At 44.8% G+C, this 21,625-nt stretch overlaps 1 protein-coding gene across 1 annotated transcript; it reads left to right on the top strand.

The window, feature by feature from the left end:
• The first annotated feature begins 430 nt into the window (after window positions 1-430).
• Window positions 431-20,662, top strand: LOC122925047 (gastrula zinc finger protein XlCGF26.1-like). The gene is made up of 3 exons (XM_044276581.1): window positions 431-470; window positions 607-724; window positions 18,770-20,662. The coding sequence occupies exons 2-3, from the start codon at window positions 607-609 to the stop codon at window positions 20,251-20,253; spliced, it is 1,602 nt and encodes a 533-aa protein (XP_044132516.1). The 5' UTR covers window positions 431-470; the 3' UTR covers window positions 20,254-20,662.
• The last annotated feature ends 963 nt before the right edge of the window (window positions 20,663-21,625 follow it).

Below are 21,625 nucleotides of genomic sequence, written 5' to 3'. Positions count from 1 at the left end.
CAGTTTCAACTTCTTTTGGGGCGTATTCTCCATTTAGAGGTTTTTATGTTGTATCTGCCATAAGTGTACATTTTATAAAAATGTATCAATAAAACTGCAGCAGGATCAACACAAGACGGGCATAACAGTCCTTCTAATGAAGCTGTCTCTCAGTGATCTTCAAGGTTCCTGTTCCTGTCCAGCAAGGCGGCAGTTCCTCTCATGTTTTTGTCAGAGAAAACCAATGTTGTCAGATATATATACGTAAATTTAGAGCTTTCTCCTTTGTGGTTTCTTGTGCCTAGTGGAGAGGAGACTGGGAGTGGTTGTTTTTTCTGATCTATAGACAGATCTACAGGAGGCCATGTATTCAGTCACTGTGTGCTTGTGTCTCCATAGATGGATCCAGGAGGAGAAATCCACCAGAGAGATGTCCCCGTCCTCTGTATTCCCAGGACTGTCCAGAGGAGAAGGTCCCGGAGAACCCTCAGGTAGATGGAGCTGAGCCCTATACACATCTATATAGGGGGGTCCTGCGGTCATAGAGGGGTCATAGATTGTGGGGGTCTCTTATGTGGATCTGTTAGGTTTCCCACCTGTCTGCTGTATTGTACTGAATTGTTACAGATGATAAATCAGGGGGAAGATCTGACTGATATTAAAGTGGAGGTTGAAGAGCGGATGATGGGCGATCCCCCATGTAAGATTGAGGTGGAGGAGAACATTCCAGGAGATGTCACCACAGGTATGGAATCATGAATGGAGAAAGTGACTTCAGATTCTGTCCTTGATGCCTTCAGGGCAGGAGGAGAATCTGATCACCGGCTGCTGCTCTTTGATTGGAGATGTCCCCATCACATCATGAAGTGTTCACCGTCAGCTGGATAACGAGATCTCTGATCAGATTCTTCTCTGATCCCGGCTGTTCCTGCAGGACATGACGGTCAGTCACATCCACACACCCACTGGGGATTATGGGGGCACAGCTTTTGTGTCTGTGCTACTACATGTACGCCATTGTGCAGGAATTACATGCCGCCAGTGACCTACATGTACGTACCTCATTGTGCAGGAAAGGGTTAACCATCATGTTGGGATAGTAAAGAAATATTAAAGGGACACTGACAGGCCGACTAAGCATAATTAGCTGTATATATGACTGCACAGGTCTTCTAATGTGTATTAAAAACATATAAGTCTAACCCCTGTCCACCTTATGAAGACTGTAAAATCGCTCGTCTTTCCGCCCAAGGGGCGGCGTTTCAGCTTCACTTCTGCCCAGGTAGCCTCCCCCCAACCGTTCTGAAGCGCCGCCCAGCTCATCAATATTCACTTCGCTGGGCGGCTTCTGCTGTCCCCGACGTTCCGAGATCCGGCACATGCTCAATACAAAGCTATGGGCATCGGACTCCATTTGAGCTTGGCCGGGATCACATCGTGCCTGCGTCCCCTCTGCTTCTTTGAGGCCGCTTCAGCCTCTGCGTTCTGCGCCGGGCACTTTTCTGAAGCCGCCCAGTGAAGTGAATATTGATGAGCTGGGGGGCGGCTGCCTGGGCAGAAGTGAAGCTGAAACGCCGCCCCTTGGGCACAAAGACGAGCGATTCTATCAGGTTATAAAACATCATTTTACAGTCTTCATAAGGTGGACAGGGGTTAGACTTATATGTCTTTAATACACATTAGAAGACCTGCGCAGTCATATATACAGCTAATTATGCTTATTCGGCCTGTCAGTGTCCCTTTAAACAGTAAGTTATAGATTTTGGTGATTTTCTTTATGAAGATTAAAGGATTTTTGCAGTAAAAAAGGAAATAACTGCTGTAAAACTGTCCTCCTAAGACACGTGACTAAGTGCTCTCCTCTTTCACTTTGGCCTGCGACTCTTCTTTCTTAGCAGCGGTCATGTGACATGAATCCACCATAGATTAAAATTATATTACTAGATGATAAACAGCAAAAAAAAAAAAACCCTGCAAAGACCAGTGGGGGAATTAGTGTTTTTTTTGTGTTCCTTAAAAAAAATCTAATGAAATCTAACAATAAATGACACATTGACAGGAAAATCTAAAAGTTGTGGGTCATGTGATGTGACAAAAAGAAGTTCTGGTCCCCGCACCGCCGCTGCTGTTTCTCCCCGTGTGCCGATGAAAACATCCGGTGTCGGGGGGGGGGGGGGGGAGCAGCCAATGACAGGCAGGGACGAGCCTCCCTAGCGTCACCCGTGATGCTAGGGAGACTCGCCCCCTTCTGCCATTGGCTGCTCCCCCCCCCCCCGACACCGGATGTTTTCATCGGCACACGGGGAGAAACAGCAGCGGCGGTGCGGGGACCAGGAATGGCGCAGGAAGCGGAGTAAGTATATTCCTTGTGAGGGGCCCGGGCGTATGGGGGGCAGTTTATAGTACTGGATAATTCCTTTATATACGACGGGGGATATTCCCATCTTGCTATTTCATCCTTACCTGCTGCCAGCTCTGCTGTTCACTTCCTGGTTTCCTGCTGCAAAGGCTGGGCGGGCTTAGGCAGTTTGAGTGAAGGCTGGCCACGCCTCCTTATGACATCACACTGAGAACTCAGTCCTTGCATGCTAGTTCATGTGAAGAGTATGAGTCATCAGTCTGGCAGCCTGCAGTGTCTGTGAGGCCCCTCCCCTCGGCTGGGGAATCATCAGAGAGCTGTGATAAGTGAGCTCAGTGTACAGGAACGTGTGGCTGTCCTGCATTCTAATACAGTTTCACACACAAAACCCATTCTAAGCAGCAAAACAATAATTCACTACTTTACATCAGCCCAAAAGCATGTTAGCTAGTAGCCAAATGATCTGTGCTTTTGCCTCGCTTAAAATATTACCATCCCCCACTGACCAGCACTGATGCAGATTTGTTTCCATTACAGGTCTACTACAGTTGTGTATACACCTAAGGGTATTTTCACACTAGCGTTAGGGCTCTTTCACACTTGCGTTGTTCTGTTCCGGCATAGAGTTCCGTCGTCGGGGCTCTATGCCGGAAGAATCCTGATCAGTTTTATCCCCATGCATTCTGAATGGAGAGAAATCCGTTCAGGATGCATCAGGATGTCTTCAGTTCAGTCTTTTTGACTGTTCAGGACGGAGATAATACCACAGCATGCTACGGTTTTATCTCCGGCCAAAAAAACTGAAGACTTGCCTGAATGCCGGATCCAACATTTTTCCCCATAGGAATGTATTAGTGCCAGATACGGCATTTAAAATACCGGAATGCCGGACCGCAGACCGAAAAAAATAAATGCCAGATCCGTTTTGCCGGATGACAACGGAAAGACGGATCCGGCATTTCAATGCATTTTTCTGACTGATCAGGATCCTCTGCGTCATCCGTCTCCGCCAGTACCTTCTAGCACTGTGTCAGAACCGCTTCCTATACAGCTCTGCTACATCCGTCTCCGCCAGTACCCTCTAGCACTCTGGCAGAACCGCTTCCTATACAGCTCTGCTACATCTGTCTTCGCCAGTACCCTCTAGCACTCTGGCAGAACCGCTTCCTATACAGCTCTGCTACATCCGTCTCCGCCAGTACCCTCTAGCACTCTGGCAGAACCGCTTCCTATACAGCTCTGCTACATCCGTCTCCGCCAGTACCCTCTAGCACTGTGGCAGAACCGCTTCCTATACAGCTCTGCTACATCCGTCTCCGCCAGTACCCTCTAGCACTCTGGCAGAACCGCTTCCTATACAGCTCTGCTACATCCGTCTCCGCCAGTACCCTCTAGCACTCTGGCAGAACCGCTTCCTATACAGCTCTGCTACATCCGTCTCCGCCAGTACCCTCTAGCACTGTGGCAGAACCGCTTCCTATACAGCTCTGCTACATCTGTCTTCGCCAGTACCCTCTAGCACTCTGGCAGAACCGCTTCCTATACAGCTCTGCTATATATATATATATAATATACAGTCAGGTCCGTAAATACGGGGACATTGACACAATTCTAACGTTTTTGGCTCTATATACCACCACAATGGATTTGAAATGAAACAAACAAGATGAGCTTTACCTGCAGACCGTCAGCTGTAATTTGAGGTATTTACACCCAAATCAGGTGAACGGTGCAGGAATTACAACAGTTTGCATATGTGCCTCCCACTTGTTAAAGGGGTTGTCCGGGATCAAACATTTTTTTTTAAAACTGCTTACTCACTGTTAGTAGCCAAATCTATCTTCCTAAGATGTTTTTAGGTAGCTTTTGCACTGCTGCATGGCTCCTCCAGTCCCCAGCAGACTGTGTACATATCTGTTTATGTGCCATCACTTCCTGCTGCAGTGCATTGTGGCTCCCAGTGCAGATCAGCAGCTCCTGGTTTCTACAGTGTAAGATCACCTCCCTGCACCCGCCCCCCTCATACATATTCCGCCCCCCCATAGATCCGCCCCCTCATACATATTCAGCCTCCTCCATAGATCTGCCCCCCTCATACATATTCATCCTCCTCCATAGATCCGCCCCCTCATACATATTCCGCCTCCTCCATAGATCCGCCCCCCTCATACATATTCAGCCTCCTCCATAGATCCGCCCCTCTTACATATTCAGCCTCCTCCATAGATCCGCCCCCTCTTACATATTCAGCCTCCTCCATAGATCCGCCCCCCTCATACATATTCAGCCTCCTCCATAGATCCGCCCCCTCTTACATATTCAGCCTCCTCCATAGATCCGCCCCCTCATACATATTCAGCCTCCTCCATAGATCCGCCCCCTCTTACATATTCAGCCTCCTCCATAGATCCGCCCCCCTCATACATATTCAGCCTCCTCCATAGATCCACCCCCCTCATACATATTCAGCCTCCTCCACTCCTCCATAGATCCACCCCCCTCTTACATATTCCTCCCCCATAAACCCCTCCCTGCTCTGGCTCTTGCACATGTCTTGTGCTCAGTGTTTGCAGACAGTGAACACACAGGGAGCAGCTCCATCTTTCCACAATGGTAGATCATTTTTAGTTGCGTGTGTACATTCATCATTACAATAACCAATTATTAGTAATATATCTTAGCATTGCTAATGTTTTACAATTTCAATAGTTTTGCTCTGCTACACAGTAAGGCTATTTTCACGCTCACGTTTGGTGTTGATCCATCATGGATGGATCCGCACCGATAATACAAACTGCTGCATCCGCTCAGAATAGATCAGTTTGTATTATCTTTACCTTAGCCAATATGGATCCATCTTGAACACCATTAAAAGTCAATGGGAGATGGATCCATTTTCTATGGTGCCAGATTGTCATAAAAAACAGATCCGTCCCCATTGACTTAGGGCTCTTTCACACTGGCGTTTTTGCTTTCCATCCTAGAGTTCCGTCCTCGGGGCTCCAGGACGGAAAGATACTGATCAGTGTTATCCCCATGCATTCTGAATGGAGAGAAATCCCTTCAGGATGCATCAGGATGTCTTCCGTTCAGTTTGTGAAAGTTTTTTGGACGTTGACAAAACCGTATCATGCTGCAGATTTGTCTCCGTCCAAAAATCCGGAAGACATGCCATAACGCCGGATCCGGAATTAATGTCCATTGAAGTGCATTAATCCGGACCCGACGTTTACCTTTTATGAATGGTTACCATGGTAGCCAGGACGCTAACGTCCCGGCTGCCATGGTAAAGTGTAGTGGGGAGGCAGGGGACAAGTATACTTACCGTCCGTGCGGCTCCCGAGTCCCGGGGCGCTCCACAATGACGTCAGAGCGCCCCATGAGCATGGATCACGTGATCCATGCAAGTGGGGTGCTCTGATGTCATTGTGGAGCGCCCCGGGACCCTCACGGACTGTAATTTTACCGCTCCCCCGCTCCACACTACTTACTATGGCAACCAGGACTTTAATAGCGTCCTGGCTGCCATAGTAACACTGAAAGCAATTTGAAGACTGATCAGTCTTCAAATGCTTTCAGTTGTCTTGCGCTGTGACAGATCCGGCGGGCATTTCCGGTGCACGCTGGATCCACACAACGCAAGTGTGAAAGAGCGCTACATGAGCGCTTGGCAGCTGTAGACATCTCTGTTGGTCCCATGTTCATATGTGCCCGCATTGCTGAGAAAAATGATGTGAAAGAGGCCTAAGGCTCCTTTCACACCTGCGTTCAGGTGTCCGCTCGTGAGCTCCGTTTGAAGGGGCTCACAAGCGGCCCTGAACGCAGCCGTCTGGCCCTAATGCATTCTCAGTGGAGGCGGATCCACTGAGAATGCATCCGTCTACCAGCACTCAGCCTCCGCTCCGCTCAGTGAGCGGACACCTGAACGCTGCAAGCAGCGTTCGGGTGTCCGCCTGGCCGTGCGGAGGCGAGCGGATCCGTTCCGACTTACAATGTAAGTCAATGGGGACGGATCCGCTTGAAGATGACACTAAGGAGTTTCCTGGGGTTCCATTCGATTCCTCTGCACTGCAAAAGGATAGAACTTGCTCTATCTTCTTGCTGAACAGATGAATCGTGGACCCATTCAAGTGAATTGGTCCATGATCTGTATCTGGCTGGCCCACGGTTGGTGCACGTGCATGGTGGACCTCAACAGCACAGGCACGGGCTGCACATGGTCACGCGAATAAGCCCTTTAGCGGCAGTTAAAAAACATGAATGCCGCCTGTGTGCTGTCATAAATTTGTCTAAATAAACAGTCCATCAGGGCTCATGTACACTGCGGCTGGCCAGCCATGGCCGTATTGCCTCCCGCATACAGTGGGCCCGTAATACACATCCACTGGTCATATGCAACACTGATCAAGGACCTATTCACTTGAAATTGTACGCAATCAAGGAGATGCAGTGCAGAAATGCACAGGGGAACCCCACAGAAACACTACGGAGTGGCTTTGTGGTGTTTCTGGCCTCCGCACATAAAAAAATATTGCATGCAATACTTTTTTGTGTAAAGGAAGTATCATGGATGGATCCATCCCGGCTGCTGCACAGACGTTGCCCGTGACTTGGTGACCTGAAATTGAGGCCAACAGTGCACGGACAGGCACTCCTACGACCGGGTGAATGTGCCCTCATAGAAACACCGCTTCTTTTCAGTAAAACCTACACGAATAGGACACACCTCTCCCTCCCCTGCCGCAGCACAGGCATCTGTATCGCTGTCCTAAGGATGGATTAGATATGGAGATGAGCGCCTCCACAATGGAAGCGCTCATCTCCTACTGCCCCCCACATTACATCCAGACCCACTGGACCCCCCCTGTAGGGATAGCAGACTGCAACAAACTATAAGGGCCACGCTCCCACATCTATCCATAAACATCGCTGACAGCGTCACACTATAAGGGCCACGCTCCCACATCTATCCATAAACATCGCTGACAGCGTCACACTATAAGGGCCACGCTCCCATATAGATCCATAAACATCGCTGACAGCGTCACACTATAAGGGCCACGCTCCCACATCTATCCATAAACATCGCTGACAGCGTCACGCTATAAGGGCCACGCTCCCACATCTATCCATAAACATCGCTGACAGCGTCACACTATAAGGGCCACGCTCCCACATCTATCCATAAACATCGCTGACAGCGTCACACTATAAGGGCCACGCTCCCATATAGATCCATAAACATCGCTGACAGCGTCACACTATAAGGGCCACGCTCCCACATCTATCCATAAACATCGCTGACAGCGTCACGCTATAAGGGCCACGCTCCCACATCTATCCATAAACATCGCTGACAGCGTCACACTATAAGGGCCACGCTCCCACATCTATCCATAAACATCGCTGACAGCGTCACACTATAAGGGCCACGCTCCCATATAGATCCATAAACATCGCTGACAGCGTCACACTATAAGGGCCACGCTCCCATATAGATCCCTAAACATCGCTGACAGCGTCACACTATAAGGGCCACGCTCCCACATCTATCCATAAACATCGCTGACAGCGTCACACTATAAGGGCCACGCTCCCATATAGATCCCTAAACATCGCTGACAGCGTCACACTATAAGGGCCACGCTCCCATATAGATCCCTAAACATCGCTGACAGCGTCACACTATAAGGGCCACGCTCCCATATAGATCCCTAAACATCGCTGACAGCGTCACGCTATAAGGGCCACGCTCCCACAGCTATCCATAAACATCGCTGACAGCGTCACACTATAAGGGCCACGCTCCCATATAGATCCCTAAACATCGCTGACAGCGTCACACTATAAGGGCCACGCTCCCATATAGATCCCTAAACATCGCTGACAGCGTCACACTATAAGGGCCATGCTCCCATATAGATCCCTAAACATCGCTGACAGCGTCACGCTATAAGGGCCACGCTCCCACAGCTATCCATAAACATCGCTGACAGCGTCACGCTATAAGGGCCACGCTCCCACAGCTATCCATAAACATCGCTGACAGCGTCACACTATAAGGGCCACGCTCCCATATAGATCCCTAAACATGACTGAGAGCTTTAGGTCCCTTTCACACGAGCGAGTTTTCCGCACGGGTGCAATGCGTGACGTGAACGCATAGCAACCGCACTGAATCCTGACCCATTCATTTCACTGGGTCTGTGTACATGAGCGTTGTTTTTCATGCTTCACTTCTGCGTTGCGTGAAAATCGCAGCATGCTCTATATTTTGCGTTTTTCACGCAGCCCTGGCCCCATAGAAGTGAATGGGGCTGCGTGAAAAACGCATTGCATCCGCAAGCAAGTGCGGGTGCAATGCGTTTTTCACTGATGGTTGCTAGGAGATGTTGTTTGTAAAGATTCCGTTTTTTATCACGCGGGTGAAAAACGCATCAAAACGCATTGCACCCGCGCGGAAAAAACTGAACAACAAAACTGACTGAACTTGCTTGCAAAATAGTGCGAGTTTCACTAAACGCACCCTGAACGCATCCGGACCCAATCCGTCACGCCCGTGTTAAACCAGCCTTACAGAATTATAGTAGCTTTGAAACAAAAAAATATTGTTTTAGTGTGTCCATAGTCTGAGAGCCACCGTTTTTTTATTTTTTGACCGATTGTGTCTTAGTTAGGGATCCATTTTTTGCGGGTTGAGGTGACGGTTTGATTAGTACTATTTTGGGGGACATGCGCCTTTTTGAACGCTTGTTAAAGCACTTTATGTGATGTTAGGTGAAAAAAAAAAAAATTTTTTTTTTGTTAACAGTTTTTATGATATTTTTAAGGTGTTTTTCGGACATGGTGTGCAATGTGATATTTTTATGGGGCCGGTTGTTACGGACAAGGCAATACCAAATAATGCATTTTTTTTTTTTTTATTCATTTAATTTTTTTAAGGAATAAATGAACGGATAAAAGACAATTTTTATTTTATTTTTAATTCAAATTTATTTTTTACACTTTGAATTTGTATGCACGTTCCCTTTTTTTCAGTCACTTTTAGTTTTTTTTCATTACCTTTTTTAATACTTTCACTTTAATACAGTGCATTGCAATAGTCATCTATTTCAATGCACTGTATTGTCAGTGCTACTTTTGCACTAAGGCTAATCAGACCCGGGTCTGATTAGCCTTAGGTCCATAGCAACCAGGACGCCTTTGTTAGGCGTCCGGTTGCCATGGCAACGATCGCGCCGCTGCAGGGACGCGATGGTAGAGAGAGGGAGCTTCACATGGATGGGGCACCAGCAGAGTGTTAGCTGTTATAGTTACAGCTAACGCTCTCTGCTGCCATCAGGAATCAATATCGGCACCATCAATATCAGCTCCACAAGGAGCGGACGGATCGAGGGGGGGCGGGCGATCTGCATTTGTTATATATCGGAGTGCATTGGGGGAGCATTTTACACATGTCGCATCCATGCAGGGTGTTAGCGTTAGCTGTAACAGCTCTCTGCTGCCATCAGTAATAAATAGCAGCTCCACAAGGAGCGGACGGATCAAGGGGGGGGAGGGGGGGGGATCGGCATTTGTTATATATCGGAGAGCATTGGGGGAGCATTTTACACATGTCGCAACCACATGGATGCGACCAGCAGGGTGTTAGCTGTTACAGTTACAGCTAACGCTCTCTGCTGCCATCAGTAATAAATATCGGCACAACAAGGAGCGGACGGATCGAGGGGGGACTTACTTGAATTTTTACATTAGACTCTGACTGCAACTGAATGCCGGCAAGGGACTACTCTGATTGGTCCCTTGTCGGCGCCCGGTGACGTCACCGGACTGGAGGGGCGGAGCTTAGCACAATCTTGGCCTGGAGAGTTACTGCCCCTCCCAGACTTTTGCATAATTAATTAGACTGTCAGTGACGTCACCGGGCTCACTGAGCAGCGGAAGAGGAAGCTTTCCTCCCCTGCAAGGGACCCGGTACGTCACTGACTGAAAGGAATCAGTTACTTCCTGCCAGAAAGGTTTTGGATAAAAAGGGTACTTGGAAACATGCTGAAAAGGTAGGACATGGGTGTATGTAACGTGGGTGTATGTGCAATGCTAGTAAACAATGGTCCCTAATCCTGGACAACCCCTTTAAGGGACCAAAAGTAATGGGACAATTGGCTTCTCAGCTGTTCCATGGCCAGGTGTGTGTTATTCCCTCATTATCCCAATTACAATGAGCAGATAAAAGGTCCAGAGTTAATTTCTAGTCTGCTATTTGCATTTGGAATCTGTTGCTGTCAACTCTCAAGATGAGATCCAAAGAGCTGTCACTATCGGTAAAGCAAGCCATCATTAGGCTGAAAAAACACAACAAACCCATCAGAGAGATAGCAAAAACATTAGGCCTGGCCAAAACAACTGTTTGGAACATTCTTAAAAAGAAGCATCGCATTGGTGAGCTCAGCAACACCAAAAGCCCCGGAAGACCACGGAAAACAACTTCGGTAGATGACCGAAGAATTCTTTCCTTGGTGAAGAAAACACCCTTCACAACAGTTGGCCAGATTACGAACACTCTCCAGGAGGTAGGTGTATGTGTGTCAAAGTCAGCAATCAAGAGAAGACTTCACCACAGTGAATACAGAGGGTTCACCACAAGATGTAAACCATTGGTGAGCCTCAAAAACAGGAAGGCCAGATTAGAGTTTGCCAAACAACATCTAAAAAAGTCTTCACAGTTCTGGAACAACATCTTATGGATAGATGAGACCAAGATCAACTTGTACCAGAATTATGGGAAGAGAAGAGTATGGAGAAGGAAAGGAACTGCTCATGATCCTAAGCATACCACCTCATCAGTGAAGCCTGGTGGTGGTAGTGTCATGACGTGGGCATGTATAGCTGCCAATGGAACTGGTTCTCTGGTATTTATTGATGATGTGTCTGCTGACAAAAGCAGCAGGATGAATTCTGAAGTGTTTCGGGCAATATTATCTGCTCATATTCAGCCAAATGCTTCAGAACTCATTGGACGGCTCTTCACAGTGCAGATGGACAATGACCCAAAGCATACTGCAAAAGCAACAAAAGAGTTTTTTAAGGGAAAGAAGTGGAATTCTCTGCAATGGACAAGTCAATCACCTGACCTGAATCCGATTGAGCATGCATTTCACGTGCTGAAGATAAAACTGAAGGGAAAATGCCCCAAAAACAAGCAGGAACTGAAGTAGAGGCCTGGCAGAGCATCACCAGGGATGAAACCCAGCGTCTGGTGATGTCTATGCGTTCCAGACTTCAGGCTGTAATTGACTGCAAAGGATTTGCAACCAAGTATTAAAAAGTGAAAGTTTGATTTATGATTATTATTCTGTCCCATTACTTTTGGTCCCTTAACAAGTGGGAGGCACATATGCAAACTGCTGTAATTCCTGCACCGTTCACCTGATTTGGATGTAAATACCCTCAAATTAAAGCTGACAGTCTGCAGTTAAAGCACATCTTGAAGGACATCTTCACATCATTTTAAATCCATTGTGGTGGTGTATAGAGCCAAAAATGTTAGAATTGTGTTGATGTCCCAATATTTATGGACCTGGCTGTATATAGTTCCATATATGGGCAGAAAAAAAAAAAATATGGAACGGACAAAAAATACTTGTGCATGAGCCTTAAGGGTAGGTTCACACTGAGGTTTTTTGAAGCAGGTTTTGAGGAAGATTTCCCTTCAGATTTTTCAGCCAACGCCAGCAGTGAATCCAGAAGGAAGGCGACGTTGCGTCCTTGTTTTACATTTCTGATTCCTTTCGAACCCACTTCTGGTTTTGAATGAAAAACCTGCAGGAAAATTTGCCTCAAAACCTCCTCCATAAATCTCTGTGTGAACCTACCCTTATTCATGTCCTTTTACGCAAATAACTGAAAAATAACTGGGCATATCTGTCAATTTTCTGGACAAAATGCTGTATTTATGAAGCGCTGCTCTGTACCATGCACCAGTGTTGATAAACCTGCGTTCAAACTGCAGTCAGTGGACGCAGTTGACGTATGTAGCCATAGTCCTGTATTCACCTGATGGAGGCCTAAAAAGCTTCCTCTTGGCTTCTATGACAATTTACTACCTCATAAAAGAGCGCGTCGGGCTGCCTATTCCTATACAGCAGGTCATACCTTTTTTTTGTATTATTTAGTAGCCTTAGTTTTTTTATTTTTTAACCAATTGTCTTAGGTAGGGGCTCATTTTTCGCGGGATGAGATGACTGTTTTATTGGTACTATTTTGGGAGGGCATACGCCCTTTTGATCGATTTGGTGTTGCACTTTTTGTCATGGTAGGTGACAAAAAATAGCTTTTTTGGCACCTTTTTTTATTTTTTTACGGTGTTCATCTGAGGGGTTAGGTGTCACCACCAGACATCTGAGAAGCTCTGACAGACGTCCTTCAGAACCTCCTCCTTGAGGTTGCTTTTGTTTTGCTTTCATTTTATCATCTCGTTAGCCTCTCTCAGCTGTCATGTAGTTACACTGATTGCATCCCTTTAAATCCCTTCCCATACTGCATCACTTTGCGGTTTATATTACTTCCTGGAGTGTGTGCATGCTGATGCTACTATTGAGTCTTCTACAGATAAGTTTTGTTCATTCATTTGTGTTTTCCTATTTGCTGAATCCCAGGTGACCCTGACTCCCTCCGTATCTAGTGTAGGGAGCCGGTGGTCGTGTCCCCTCACTATTATAGGGTGTTCAGGTGTTATACAGTCGAGGTACGAGGATATGCGATCATCTACCATTGAGATTTTCGCATAGGCTGAGCAGTTAGGGAGAGAGCCAGGTCTGTTGCAGGGCTCTCCCTTTTGTTCCTTAGTTTTGGATCCAGTCAGTCGGATCTTCATTTTGTGTCTTCTAGTTTTCTGTACACCTTCCGTGACATTAGGTCATGTGATATTTCTATAGAGCTAGTCGTTACGGGCGACGCAGCGATACCTAATATGTATACTTTTTCTTATTTATTATTTAAGTTTTACACAATAATAGCATTTTTGAAACCCAAAAAATTATGTTTTAGTGTCTCCATAGTCTGAGAGCCATAGCTTTTTAAATTTTTTGGCCGATTATCTTATGTAGGGGCTAATTTTTTGCGGGATGAGGTGACTGTTTGATTTGTACTATTTTAGGAGGCATATGCCCTTTTGATCACTTGGTGTTGCACTTTTTGTGATAGTAGGTGACAAATTTTTTTATTTTTTGGCACTGTTTTTATTTTATTTTTTACGGTGTTCATCTGAGAGGTTAGCTCATGTGATATTTTTATAGAGCTGGTCGTTACGGACGTGGCGATTCCAAACATGTTTAGGGTATTTTCTTTTCTTAATTTTTACTGAATTATAAAAGTGCATATATGGGAAAATGTTAGTTTTTTTAACTTTTTTTTTTTTTTTTTTTTACACTTTTTTGACTCAGACCCACTTGGTTCTTGAAGATCCATTGGGTCTGATGCCTCTATAATACACTGCAGTACATTGTATAGTGTACTGCAGTGTATTTTCTATTACACTTAGCCTGGTCAGGCTCCTGCCTTTAGCAGGAGCCTGATCAGGCTTAGATATACCATGGCAAGCCAAATGCCTGTAAAGGGGTCCGGTTGCCATGGTTACCATCGGGGCTGACACAGCAGCGCAGCGCTCGATGAGGAAGAGAGCGCCCCCTTCCATACAGCGGTCCCTACGGACCGCGGGATGGAAGGGGTTAACGGCCGACATCAGTGCAGGCATGGGGGCATGGGGTTCCGCTTGGCCATCCTGAAATTGAAAGGGGAAGCCGGCACGGTTATACACAGCAGCGCAGCCCCGATCTCCTCACCATTCACAGAGGAGATCCGGGCTGTGCTGCTGAACGCTGAAAGCCCGGACAGCTCACCTCCTCCTCCGCTGATAGGAAACCATTCTCCCCCCCCCTTACAGCCTTCTCCTTCTGTTCGGGCGGTCACGCATGCCACCCACATTGACATCCTGATTTCCCTGGTCATCTGCATTGACTTCCGATTCAGGGAGCTAACCAAGGAGGTTGTACATGCTAATAGAGCTCCCAGCCTGGCACCATCCTTTAAGCGACCCCTAACTCCCCTCGGCTCCAGTACAGGAACCAATGCAGGTGGAGCATCCCAGGCTGTTAGAAGAAGAGCATGGGCACAATCACACTAACGACTTGTGTGTCTACTGCAGAGCCAACAATCACTGTTGGGGTCATTTATCTAACTGGTGTAAAGTAGAACTGGCTTTGTTGCCCATAGCAACCAATCAGATTCCACCTTTCATTTTTGATAGCTCCTTTGGAAAATTAAGGGGGAATCTGATTAGTTGCTATGGGCAACGAAGCCAGTTCTACTTTACACCAGTTTAATAAATTACCCCATATGTCTGTACCTGCGCTCTCAAGGCAGGAAACTCCAGAGCCTAGGATCAGTAGGAGAGACGACTGTGGGGTAAAATACGTTCTTGACAAAAGTAATGTGCTGCATCAGGCCTTAGTGAACCAATACCCTATACCTACCCAGTGCCTACAGAAATTCTTGGTGGGGATGGCGCTTCCAGAATCCACCCAGTACATCATTGTGCCCATGGGTACACTTCACTTGGATAAGATTTCATTCTATTTCCTACCTGTGTCTGCAGGGCCAGCCTCCACCTTTCTCCGCATACTGTATATTGATGTTTTTTTTACAAGAAGGATGCAAAGACCCTTTCTCCAAGTCGTCCTTATGATTTCCTCATTCGAGCCACTCCGCCACGTGGCTGTGTGCTGTCCCTGCCTGAGACCCAGGCCATGTCTGACTACAGGGGTTTGATCCGGGAATCCTCTTCCCCTTCAGGAGAAGCATTCTTCTTCATCAAAAAGGACAGGTTCCTTCGACTGGGTATTGATTATTTTGGACTTGTGTCATTAAAGTGGTTCTCCGGGAATTAAGAAAATGAAAATACTTAAATATTACTTCATTATAAATGTATTCCCAGATACCTTTCATTAGTTATAATGGCTCGTTTTGTCTGGGGAGCAATCATTAGGAAAAATGGTGGGACATACAAAAAATACGGTGAAAAACTGTTTCATGTAAAATTCCCTCAAAAGACAAGGGGGCACTGCCTCCGACTGGAGAAGAAAAAGTTTAGTCTCCAGAAGCGTCAAAGCTTCTTTACTGTAAGAACTGTAAATCTGTGGAATAGACTTCCTCAGGACGTGGTCACAGCAGGAACAGTGGACAGTTTCTAAAAGGGTTTAGATGAATTCTTAAAAGTAAGTGACATTAATGCTTATGAAAACGTGTAGAAATCTGAGTCTAACTTCCTTCGGGGATTCACGTCCCCACCTATCCCTTGGTTGAATTTGATGGACTTATGTCTTTTTCAACTGTATTTACTATGTAACTATGTCACTATTTTTCAGTGTGATTCCGATGCATACAAAGAATGTGTTATGTGATGATCACCATTTACATACCCCCCCAATATCGCTAACTTCTACTTAAAGGGAGTCTTTCACCTAATCTGAGCGTTTTAGACCGCTCAGATCAGGTTATAGACTCTTTAACCCTCATTACGATCATACCCGTCTCTTATGTGTCCCTCGCCCAGATAATGAAAATAATACTTTTTAAACTTATGCAAATTACCTTCTGAAGGTGCCCAGGGGCGGCGTTACTGGGCGATGTGCCCAGAAAAACACACCTCCAGCCGGCGGACATCACGAGCGGCACCAGAGGACGGCGGGCTGGGAACTGGCCCGCACCTGCGCACTGCTCTGCCCATTATGGGCAGAGGAACATCCTTTCATATTGCGCATGCGCCGGCCGGCTGTCTTTAGTTGGCCGGCGCATGCGCAATATGAAAAGCTGTTCATCTGCCCATAATGGGCAGAGCAGTGCGCAGGTGCGGGCCAGTTCCCAGCCCGCCGTCCTCTGGTGCCGCTCGTGACGTCCGCCGGCTGGAGGTGTGTTTTTCTGGGCACATCGCCCAGTAACGCCGCCCCTGGGCACCTTCAGAAGGTAATTTGCATAAGTTTAAAAAGTATTATTTTCATTATCTGGGCGAGGGACACATAAGAGACGGGTATGATCGTAATGAGGGTTAAAGAGTCTATAACCTGATCTGAGCGGTCTAAAACGCTCAGATTAGGTGAAAGACTCCCTTTAAGTCCTACATTCGACATCTTTATCACATCCAAATTTAAATCCCAGACCCCAAAGTATATTCCAAACTTAAGAATAAATACAGACCTCAGACTTAAAAGAAGTATAATCACCAAAACAACTACAGACCTCAGACCAGACCACACTCCAGGGTTGAGATTTTGATACTGATGACCTATCCAAGCTGATGAGCTGTTTGAGAAGGCATCGTCGCTCACTTCAGTGTAGGGCTGAGCGTGATACCAAGCACCGCCACTATACGATGTACGGCGCTGTGCTTGGTAAGCTATGAGAAGTCTGCGCCACTCACAGGATCTCTGGTGCCTTCTCAAACAGCTGATCAGTAGGGATTCCGGGTGTCGGAAACTTGCCAATCATATACTAATAACCTATCCTGAGGATAGTTCATCAGTATCAAAATCTCAAAAAATCCCTTTAAAGTAAAAAAAACTTTTACCACCATGTTAAAAGAAATTCCAGGACTGTCCCTTTAACTCAGACCCCTTCCTCAGAGCCCTGATAGCTGAAAAGGCTGAACACAAGTGGTCTACACTTCACATCACATGTATTGGCATATGCATAATGGAAACAAAATAATCAGACAGGGTTTTTTCTTTATAAGAAACTACAGATGGCAGAAAAAACACCTACAATATTTAGACTGTCCATAAATATACAAACTGTGCAGTGTCCGTATATACAAAATAAGAGGAGATACTGAGGATTACACCCAGTATACAGGACAGGAGAAGTGGTACTGTGCAGTGTCCGTATATACAGAATAAGAGGAGATACTGAGGATTACACCCAGTATACAGGAATGGAGAAGTGATACTGTGCAGTGCCCATATATACAGAATAAGAGGAGATACTGAGAATTATACCCAGTATACAGGACAGGAGAAGTGGTACTGTGCAGTGCCCATATATACAGAATAAGAGCAGATACTGAGAATTACACCCAGTATACAGGACAGGAGAGGTGGTACTGTGCAGTGTCCATATACACAGAATAAGAGGAGATACTGAGAATTACACCCAGTATACAGGACAGGAGAGGTGATACTGTGCAGTGCCCATATATACAGAATAAGAGCAGATACTGAGAATTACACCCAGTATACAGGAAAGGAGAAGTGATACTGTGCAGTGTCCATATATACAGAATAGGAGCAGATACTGAGAATTACACTCAGTATACAGGACAGGAGAGGTGGTACTGTGCAGTGTCCATATACACAGAATAAGAGGAGATACTGAGGATTACACCCAGTATACAGGACTGGAGAAGTGATACTGTGCAGTGTCCATATATACAGAATAAGAGGAGATACTGAGGATTACACCCAGTATACAGGACAGGAGAGGTGGTACTGTGCAGTGTCCATATACACAGAATAAGAGCAGATACTGAGAATTACACCCAGTATACAGGACAGGAGAGGTGGTACTGTGCAGTGTCCATATACACAGAATAAGATGTGCAGAGCTGGAGGCTAATCTTTTGCCTCCTGCAGTCCTAGCAGAGTTACTCATAAAGCCAGAGACTCAATTTGCCTCATGAATGGTGCACCCCTGCTTATAAAATGTATACAGTACCCATGATCAGGTTGTCTATATCAATATTAAAGAGGATCTCTCACTAGACTTTTTAACAATACAAGTTGCTTGTAGCATTAAATTGATTTCTTAGACCTGAGGAGGCCGGTGTACTTACTTTCAAACTCCATGTCCTAATGGCTGTATAATAGTTTTTGAACATTTTCTTGTATGATGTTAAAATGAGCATATTATGACTCTAGCTAGAGAGTGCAGAGCTCATGAGTCCTGTATTCACAAGCTAAACTCATTCTCCGTTCACTTATAGCTTAATTGACAAGCTATTTTCAGTGTATGTTCTCCCCTGCTGCTATCTCACATGTGCTGAGTGCATGCAGCAGTAAAATACAGCAGCAGATGTTATTAGAAGCTGTAAATTCCACTCTGAAACTGCTGCCAGAAGAAAAGGGATCTTTCACTGCTGAGTCAGTGAGACTGCAGCTTGTACTGAGATTTCAGCAGCAGCAGAGGAGGGGGTACACTTAAGAGCTTCTCACTTTGTGCTTCACAATTTATTGTATTAATGTGATACCCACTTGGCATCACACATGCCAGAAGTGCATTCAAAATCAATGACTTACTACATACCTTTAGTTCCTCCTGGATCCACTTCTAGTCTAATATAAATGTTATATATTTTGATCACAATTTTTTTTTTTATCTTCACAGAAGATAACAGTAAGAACTTTGAGGGAAACTTCATGTTATCACTAAATTATAAAGTAGAAGATGAAGATATCATGCCGCGCTCTTCAGGAGAAAACCTCAATACCCTTAATGTATATGCAGGACTTCACAGTACAGATCTATCATATAATCACCCTAATCATGAGGAGGCTTCTCCTTACCGATCACACATTGTTAACACAAGTACAGGTCAGAAAGGGAGAAAACGGTTTCAACGTGATAGAGAGTCCGCAAACAGATTAAGTCTTTCCATTCCCAGGCAAATTCTCACAGGGGATAAGTTATGCTCCTGTTCAGAATGTGGGAAGTGCTTTACATATAAATCCCATCTTGTTAGACATGAGATAATTCACACAGGAGAGAAGCCATACTCTTGTTCAGAATGTGGAAAATGTTTTACACAGAAATCAAAGCTTTTTACACATCAGAGAAGTCACACAGGAGAGAAGTTGTATTCATGTTCAGAATGTGGGAAATGTTTCATTGATAAATCAAGTCTTGTTGCACATGAGAGAATTCACACAGGTGAGAAGCCCTATTCATGTTCAGAATGTGGGAAATGTTTTACACAGAAATCAAACCTTGTTACACATCAGAGAATTCACACAGGAGTGAAGCCATATTCCTGTACAGAATGTGGAAAATGTTTTACAGATAAATCAAGTCTTCTTACACATGAGAAAATGCACACAGGGAAGACGCCATATTCCTGTTCAGAATGTGGGAAATGTTTTAAAGATAAATCAAGTCTTTTTATACATGAGAGATGTCATAGAAAGGAGAAGCCGTATTCATGTTCAGAATGCGAGAAATGTTTTACACAGAAATCACATCTTGTTACACATCAGAGAAGTCACACAGGAGAAAAGCCATATGTATGTTCAGAATGTGAGAAATGTTTTACAGAGAAATCAAGTCTTGTTACACATAAGAAAATGCACACAGGAGAGAAGCCATATTCATGTTCAGAATGTGGAAAATGTTTTAGAGATAAATCAGGTCTTGTTAAACATGAGAGAATTCACACAGGAGAGAAACCATATATATGTTCAGAATGTGGGAAATGTTTTACACAGAAATCAAAGCTTGTTATACATCAGAGATTTCACACAGGAGAGAAACCGTATTCCTGCGCAGAATGTAGAAAATGTTTTAAACAAAAATCACATCTCATTATACATCAGAGATTTCACACCGGAGAGAAGCCATATTCATGCTCGGAATGTAGAAAATGTTTTGCACAAAAATCACATCTTGTTAAACATCAGAGAAGTCATACAGGAGAGAAGCCATATTCATGCTCACAATGTGGAAAATGCTTTACACACAAATCAAATCTTGTTACACATCATAGAAGTCACACAAAAGAGCAACCATACTCATGTTCAGAATGTGGGAAATGTTTTACTGCTAAAGCCAAACTTATGAAGCATCAGAGAAGTCACACAGAAGATCAGCTGTTTTAATATTTTATATGTGGAAGATGTTTTGTAAGAAAATAAAATTCTAAAACTCGGATCACAAGAAACTATATTATTTTTTAGAATATGGGAAATAATTTTCACCCCATGTTATACAAAGGCTACATGGCAATGTGTCACACCACAGTCTCGGGATAGTCCCGCAAGTGGTCTACAAATTGCTGTTGTGCAGCTATTTTAGATCTGAGATATGGCTGTAAAACAAAATCATCCAAATTGCAGAAAAGTCACAATCAAATTGCAGCCGCATGTGATCTACATTGTGTTCTATGATGGCAAAATCACATATGGCCTGTGACCAAAAATCCAAGTGTTGGATTATTCGTGACTCTCATGTTGTAACCCTATTGACTATTATTGGATTCAGTGTCACAATACAACATTGAGATTTTTATATTACCTGGCACATCACTGTGTAGATTTTATAGATCTTAAAAGCCAATAATAATATTTATTTTTTGGGTGGAATTATCCTGAATCTGCCAAACGACCATATTATATTTCTCTGAGGTTAACTGTGAACGTGGGATCCATGAAGGAAAAGTATTGTGGATATAAGGAAGGCAAGAAGAACCTTGTTTACTTCCAGAGCAGTGAAGATTGTCCCCATGAACCTTGCTTCTTATCACTGTATTTACACCTCCACCCACACTTCGGGAGAGTCCAGAGTTACATGGGGAGAAGTAACGACGCCCCATGTAATAGTTTTATAATGTATGTGGACATATAAATTTTTTAGCTTCAAACTGTTTTTACAGATAAAATGACATCTATTTTCTCCACAACAGCGTCACCATTGTCACTGACAGACATTGTCTTCTTGGCTCATATTATACTTTCCCCTAGTGCTGTGACATTCATTGCTCCTACGGACTAACCCTCCTGTGTGGAGACAGTGGTATTGGTGGCATGATGACTATATCACTGATTTATATGACCAGGTTTGGTTGATGAATTGTTATAATTAACCCCATATGTACATTCCTGTGGTTTAATAGTAAACCTATCTAGATACTGGAACATAGTTATATATCAGATGTTAATTAACACCCAAATAATGCCAACATACTCTGACTTGTTCCATATGCATACACCTGAAGTTGTGTTTATGTAAAAATTTTTGATTAAGGACACTTGGGGTTTTATGTGCTTCTCTATAGTGCCTGCTATTGTAATGTTCTGTCGTGCCAACCATTTTCTACAGTCTCAGGAAAATTGTAGCGGCTTGGAAAATGTAGCAAAAGTGACCCACGCCTGTATTGCACACATTACGCAAATATTACATTGCCGATTTTCGCAATCAAGAAAATATTCTCGAATTTGCAAATATATGACGAATATTCTACAAAATATTTGC

This window comes from Bufo gargarizans, chromosome 1 (assembly GCF_014858855.1).
Source record: "Bufo gargarizans isolate SCDJY-AF-19 chromosome 1, ASM1485885v1, whole genome shotgun sequence".
Lineage (NCBI taxonomy): Eukaryota > Metazoa > Chordata > Amphibia > Anura > Bufonidae > Bufo > Bufo gargarizans.
The sequence above is the reverse complement of the archived record's forward strand: the minus strand, read 5'-3'. Positions and strand labels throughout refer to the sequence as shown.